The following is a 7,676-nucleotide window of genomic DNA, read 5'->3' on the forward strand; positions in this document are numbered from 1 at the left end:
GGCAACTTTTATTACGAGCACGAGTCTCAACACGATCCGCGCATACATCCTGCTACTTGCATTTCCAAGCATCCAACACCGTCTCGATACGGCCTTGAAGCTCGAAGTAGTCTGGAAGCGCGCAGCGACTCCAATTCCTATTCACCAGGCGTTGTCGCTGACAAAACACATTCAGGTCCCCACCACACTAGAACATCCGCCATTCATCTCGAATAGCGCGCGACCACCCTCGATACAGCGCACGAGCGCGCCTTCTACACCACCTACACCTCAACTACCGCGATCATGTCGTTCGGCTCAGGAGGATTCGGTAGCAGCAACACAGGTGGAGCCTTTGGCGGGTTTGGGGCGTCGAACACTGGCTTTGGCGCAAATAACAACAACAACGCTGCGCCGACAACATCGCTGTTCGGCAGTACGAATAACACGACCAGCGGTTTTGGCGCCACAAACAACACGACAGGTGGTTTCGGGTTTGGCGCAAAGCCCGCCACGACAGGTGGATTTGGTACGCCAGCAGCGACAACGAGCGCGCCGAGTCTGTTTGGAGGAGGTAATACCAGCACGACTGGAGGCTTTGGAGCCGGTACTGGGTTTGGCGCAACCAATACTGCAAGCACAGGATTTGGCGGCAACAACACGAACACAGGAGGTAAGTCGACACAATAAGGGAGAAGCTGGGATCATGGTTGGGACCGGATGCGCTCCCTATGCGGCATGGGCGACAGTCATTGCAGACTTGAGTCTCGCCTTGCACAGAAAGTATCGGGGGGGGGGGGGCTCTGGCTTCCAGAGGTCCACCCACTATGCGTGGGAGCAGTCTTGATCCGAATTGCATTGAAATACCATGGCCACGAACTAACTGGTTTTTAGGTCTGTTCGGACAGAACAAGCCTGCGACCACTGGGTTCGGCGGTGCTACCACTGGTGGAAGCCTCTTCGGCGGTAGTGGCACTACTGGAGGGTTCGGCGCAAACAACACGACCCAGAACAATGCCTTCGGAAACACATCGAACAGTGGCGGCTTTGGTTCGACCAACACCACGAACACCGGAGGTTTCGGCGGTGGATTTGGCGCTTCCACCACGGCAACGAACAACCAAGGTTCTGCTGCAGTCCCGTTCCAGGCTTTCACCGAGAAAGATGCTGCCAGCAACCAGACGTCGCACTATCAGTCCATCACCATGATGCAGCCATACCAGGGTAAGAGCTTCGAAGAATTAAGAGTTGAGGACTACGCACAAGGCCGTCGGTTCGGTGATAATCAGAATGGGCAGGCAGGGACCTTTGGTCAGTCAAGTGGCTTCGGAGGCAACGCGTTTGGAGCCAGCAACAACACTGCTACTTCGACGGGTGGTGGCTTGTTCGGCAACAATAACAACACCACTGCGACTACCGGCAGCACAGGGTTCGGTGGATTTGGCGCAACAAACAACAATGCGCCAGCAGCTGGAGGCTTTGGGTCAACGAACACGAACACTGGAGGTGGTCTCTTTGGAGCGGCCCAGAACAAGCCTGCTACAGGTCTGTTCGGCAGCACCACAAACACTGCAACAACAGGCGGCTTCGGTAGCAACACCAACAACACCGGCGGTGGCCTGTTCGGTGGCAGCGGAGGCTTTGGCGCGAACAATAATAACAACCAGCAGCAGCAGCAGGCTGGTGGCCTGTTCGGCGCAAACCAGCAGCAGAACAAGCCAACTCTGGGTGGGTTCGGAGCCAGCACGACCAATACAGGGTTCGGTGCCACGAACACCAACACCAACACGGGCGGCGGGCTGTTCGGTTCAAGTACGAACACAACCGGAAACACTGGTACAGGTCTCTTTGGAGCACAGAACAACCAGCCTCAGCAGCAGACTGGCGGTCTCTTCGGAGCCAGCCAAAACACTGGTGGCAATTCCCTGTTTGGCAACACGCAGAATAAGCCCGCTGGAACGAGCCTCTTCGGCGGGAACAACACCTCGACCAACACTGGCGGTGGGCTGTTTGGCGCTGCGAACAACCAGCAGCAACAACAGAACACCGGCTTTGGCGCGAACACTGGAGGTGGTTTGTTTGGGAACAATAATACAAATCAGAACAAGCCAGGAGGCCTCTTTGGTTCGTCTACAACAACCACGAACACCGGCGGTGGGCTTTTTGGATCGAACAACAGCCAACAACCGCAACAGCAGCAGCAGCAGGGCGGCCTGTTCGGGAACAACAACAATGCTGGAAGCTCGCTTTTCGGGAACACCCAGAACAAGCCCGCTGGAGCCAGCATGTTTGGCAACATGAACAACACGAACGCTGGCGCGTCTCTTTTCGGCAACAACCAGAACAACCAGCAAAACCAGCAGTCCACTGGTATCGGTCTGTTCGGAAGTATGAATCAGAATAACCAAAACCAGCAGCAGAACAACAACTCGCTCTTTGGTAATAGTTTCGGCTCGAGCCAAACACCACAACAGAACCAGCTGCACGCTAGTCTTACCATGTCGCCGTATGGTAACGACCAGCTATTCAGTTCGCTTGGTCAGAGTTCGACACCAGTTGGCCCGTTGGCGACTCCCCTCAACGGCGCCAGAGCTGTGCAGAACAAGACTCCAAGCCTGTTGTCCAGTACTCGGCTGAACTCGCCAATCTACACACCCAGAGCAAGCACGATAGGTCGAAATGGCGGGTATGGCCTCAGCTACTCCAACTACGGCACGCCAGGCTCTGCTTACTCTGTAAGCCTGACTCCGCAGCAGAGCAGCCTCCTGAAGCCATCCGGTAGCCTCGGTAGCGCTCTCACAAGCAGACTTGCTAAGAGCATGAGCATGAACAACCTTCGCGGTGGCGACAGCACGCCTCGTGATGGGGAGAGCCTACTACGCCCAACACCCGGCAGTGCATCGCAGAAGTACCTACAGTCTGGGAACATGCGAAAGCTTGTTATTGACAGGTCTCTCCGTGCCGATCTGTTCGCGCCGCCAGAGCAACGACAAGTCGAGTCAGCTCGCCGCGAAAGTGACATTCCCTCGCTGAGGAAGAAAGTCAGCTTTGATAACACTGCTGGTCAGTCCGACGCCACGCCCACATTGAACAATGCGCTAGTGAGGACGGAGGATTCGGATGAAATGGACAGCCCGCCAAGTCTGTTCCGAGCAGCACTAAAGCAGCAGAACGGCGCTCCAGAGATGCAGCAGGTCAGCAATGGCGCGTCTCTTACCACTGTCCCAGAGGACGCGGAACCACAACGACCGATCTCTGCGCCCGCTACACAGAAGCCAGCCGAGAAAGATTCCGGCAAGAACGTCGACATGGGCGAGTACTGGAGCAAGCCATCCATTAAGGACTTGAAGAACATGTCTCGTGCTCAGCTCTCCAAGATTGGCAAGTTCGTCGTGGGTCGTGATGGCGTTGGCAGAATCGAGTTTGGTCCCTGCGATCTTACAAACACCAGCCTAGACGACATCTTTGGCAAGATTTGCAACTTCAGACCTCGCCAAGTCACAGTCTACCCAGAGAACGCAAGCAAGCCTCCGATGGGCAAAGGCTTGAACGTGCCTAGCACGATCTACCTCGAGAACTCATGGCCTCGGAGTCACGGCGGCAGGAAGGCAGTGGAGGCAAGGACTGGACCAGCCTACGAGAAGCATCTCAAGCGTCTCCGAGGCACTAAGGGTACAGAATTCGTCAACTACGATGCGGGCACTGGCGTGTGGACGTTCAAGGTTCAGCACTTCACGACATACGGCTTCGACGAGGACAGCGATGAGCTTACTGAAGACACTGAGATGGAACAAGAGGACCTCCCACAGGACACGAGCGGCCTGAGTGAACCCCCCGAGGATGACACGATGCAGAGCGTCGAGACTGGCACTGGCGAGCTTGACGATACTTTCGACTTCCAGAAGAACAAAAAGCGATCTCAGTCTAGTTGGCTCGGTCAGTCCGCTGGTCAGTTCGTGCCAGGTGGCTTTGGCGAGTCACAACTCGGTCAATCACTGGGTTTCGATGACACCCAGCACATCCCCAACGACTATGATGGTGAACGCGAGGAAGACGATGTCCAGGACCACACCATGTCCGGCGGACTTGGTGGTGACGAAGAGGATCCTTTCATATCGGCTGGTGGCGCAGTGCAGGCTCCATCGCCAGGTGCCTATGACCGCCATCATTCCAGTATGGCGCTTGACGACAATGCTGGCGCTGTTGACTTTGCTGAGGATATGCAGGACGAACCTTCCCCCAAACTCCCTGGCTCTTTCATGCCTGAAGAGCCGAAGTACCTGCGATCCATCTTGAAGCCCGCCGCTGCTCGCTCGACTTTCCCTTCGCCAGAGAAGCTGGCCACCGATGCATGGGAAGATCAACTGCAGCGTACCATGAGCCGCCGAAAGCGGGATCGTCAGGCGTTACGAGAGCTGCAACAGAGCACGTCACGTGCAGCTGACCCTGCGCTTGACCGCAGCTTGTTCGGCCAGAGCAAACTCGGCCAAAGTGCGCTTGGTCAGAGCTATCTTGCTCAAAAGAGCGCCAAGAAGGTCGGATTCGGTGCCAGCACGTTTGCAAACGAGAGCAATGAGCTCGGCCGAAGCCAAACGCTGAACAGCCACATGGACCTCATGAATTCGTTGTGGGAACAGCAAAAGCCTACAAAGAAAGCTCCTGCCATGACCAAAGGCTTTGAGGTATGACCCCCGACTACCACCATCACACCCCTGCACATTCCCTGCCCACATAACACGTTTTGTATGATCGAGTCAGCGCACGGCTGCATGGGAGGAATTGAGCAGCATAACTTTGGGCGTTCCATATCCAGCACGCCTTAACATCCGATGTAGAAGTACGTAGCTGAAATGATCAACAGAACCCATACCCCAAGCGACCTCGTCTGTCCGCGCCCGACGTCTTGAGCGACAAGGATGGCCTCGGATCTCATGACTCTGTGAAGCCATCCTTCTCGAACAACGGACTTATCGCCTACTCCACCACCCCATCAGCACCGAAGCCGACTGAGCCGCTTAATACCGCCCTGCGACCGCTCATTGGCGAGCATCGAGAAGTCCGTTTTGCCAAGTGGGCTGAACCACAGGATCTCAACCCCACATGGTTCGGTGTTCAGAAGGAGGCAACAACCTTGGAGCAGAGTAGCAGAATTCCCCAAGCGAGGACTGATCCTTATACCGCATTCCTCCAGCTAGCCAGCGACGAAGCTGCCGCTAACGAGAAAGCGATCTGGACCTTGGCACACATCCTATTCGACTCGATCGACACGTTTCCGCAGGAGCTCAAGGCTGGCATGACTGCTGAGCAGATCACGCAGTATGAGGGTCGCCTTCAGAAGGAGGCTCTTGGTGCGTTCTGGTCGGAGCATCTCGCCAACACTGTCGAACAGCAGCTTGGTCTCGCTCAAACATCCGAGGAGAAGGCCTTATTGCATCTTACCGTGAACAACGTCGACCGTGCCTGTGAAGTTCTGGCGGCCGCCAAAGACTTCAAGCTTGCTACTTTGATTGCACAATTACCAGGAAACAAGCAGAGCCATGCGGTTATGGATGCACAGATCGAGACGTGGCTGACCCGGAAAGACTGGACTGAGATGCCCGAGCCTGTGCGTGCGCTGTACTCTATCGTGGCAGGACAGGTTTGCAGCGTTGTCGGCACTGATCCCAAGGCCGCTCCCGAGGATCGTGTCGGCGCCTTTTGCATATCCGAGCGATTCAGCCTCTCTTGGATGCAGAGCTTCGCATTAAGACTCTACTTCGGTGGACATGACACTATCGCGGAGGCTGTTGAGGGGTACACCAAAGACCTCGAAAGTGGTGCCGAGAAGGTGCCAGCGACTCCTTCAGGGCAACAAGCCGATGCATCAGCAAAGCGAGAAGATACCCTACTGGGCCTCTTGCGGTTGGCGGTGTCTGAGGTTGACCTGGAGCTGCTCTTCGATGCTCAAACCGTCTCCGGCAGCGCGTTCAACTCCCGTGTAGCATGGCAGCTTGCTATGTACTTCGACGCGAAGGGCATCGCAACGTCGTTCCCATCAGAAAAGCTCGATCAGCTGACCCTCAACTTTGCCACGGAGCTGGAAGTTGCGGATGCATTCTACATCACCGCAGTCTGGGTCCTTCTCCATATCCGCGATGAGTCCGTTCGCGAGAAAGCGATCAAAGCGATCATCGACCGCAATGCCGCCAGAATCCCAGCACCCGACCAGGAAGACGACGGCAGGAGCCGTTTCGCCCGGTTTACGAACGAGTTCATGATCCCTGCCGCCATCATCTGGCAAGCGAAAGCACAGCACGCCCGCGCTGTCCTCCAAGATGCGAACCTTCAGACTGTGTACCTGATTAACGCCGGCGCAAACGAAGAAGCACACGCAGTCCTCTCCAACACCCTCGGCCCCACAGCCATCATTGAGGAAGACTATGATTCCCTCCGCCAAATCCTCACCCTCTTCCAGCACTCCAAACCCTACGGCTGGGAGAAGAGCGGACAGATCTTTGAAGACTTCGTCACGCTTCTGCACATGCCAACCAAGGCGAAGCATTCGAAGGAGGGACGAGGAGTCATGGAGAGGTTGAGTGCTGGCTTGGCGATCATGAGAGAGGGAGAACGTGATATGAGTCTGGAGCAGAGAGTGGCGATTGTGGAGATGATGAGAGTGCTGGGTGAAGAGGTTAGAGAGTTTGAGAGTGGTGGCTTGGGACGTATCAGGGTTAAGGGCGAGGAGATGGAGGTTGACGAGGAGGGAAGGGGGATTGGGGTGTTTGAGAGGTATCAAGGCGCTATGGGGGTTGTTGCGTAAAAGGCAAGGCGCATGCATTATCATGAAGGCAGTGATGGGCTGCGTGGAGCAGGCATGATGTAGTATAGCATCGAGGAACTCGGTTTGATCATATCAGAGCGTCGATGTGTTGATGACCTTCAAGCGCTACTCTGCCCGCAAGTGATGCTCATCTCGACCGCTGCTGAGCATGCTTACAAAAAGCAAAAAGAACAGTCACCACTGCTCAGACAGCCACCTGGCGACAATACCCACCAGTCATAACGACAAAGTTATGTGACGGTACCACATCTAGCCAGAAAATCGTAGCAGTGCTCCAAGGAAAGAAGCGCCTAACCACTACACCATTCGAGCAGTGGTGCTTGTCGGGATAAGGGACTTTTTGCTCGTATGTATAGATAAGCTGGGGATGTGATCGGTAGTAGTGCAAAAGTGAATCGTGTTCTTCTTTCCTAACGAACCAAAGGCCAGACAGCAAGCAGGAAAAGGAGATGTGGCCAAAAGGAACGATTATCACTGCTCGAACAGCTAACCAAGGGTGCAGAAGGATGACAAGATGACAATTGCCATAGCCTGTGCATCTTTAACAGAGACAGGAGTAGTCCTAATCGAGCACGTACCCATGATACTATACGAGCAGTGACGATCGTTGAGGAAACCGATGCCGGGAAAGAGTATAGATAAGGATACACATATAATGCAGGGTATGAGGAGACAGGGGAAGCACACTCCGTGATGATGGGTTGGAACATAGCAAGCCAGATGTCCAGCTGGAAGCAAAAAGAACGACCATCACGACTCGAATGGCAAAGCCGTGGAGTTGGAGTCGGAGACTACGTAAGTCAAGATCATATAGACGCCAAGTGCAGCTGGGCGAATCAGTAGTAGTGCTCTGAAGAGCGCACAACCACTAGCCCAT

General features: G+C 55.0%; 1 protein-coding gene across 1 annotated transcript; it reads left to right on the top strand.

The window, feature by feature from the left end:
• Nucleotides 1–285: 285 nt before the first annotated feature.
• Nucleotides 286–6,778, top strand: CLAFUR5_06581 (Nucleoporin; the record flags this gene model as incomplete). The annotated part of the gene is made up of 3 exons (XM_047905729.1): nt 286–652; nt 874–4,661; nt 4,841–6,778. The coding sequence occupies 3 exons, from the start codon at nt 286–288 to the stop codon at nt 6,776–6,778; spliced, it is 6,093 nt and encodes a 2,030-aa protein (XP_047761547.1).
• Between the last annotated feature and the right edge of the window lie 898 nt (nt 6,779–7,676).

The sequence above is a fragment of the Fulvia fulva genome, chromosome 5 (assembly GCF_020509005.1).
Source record: "Fulvia fulva chromosome 5, complete sequence".
NCBI classification, from domain to species: Eukaryota; Fungi; Ascomycota; class Dothideomycetes; order Mycosphaerellales; family Mycosphaerellaceae; genus Fulvia; species Fulvia fulva.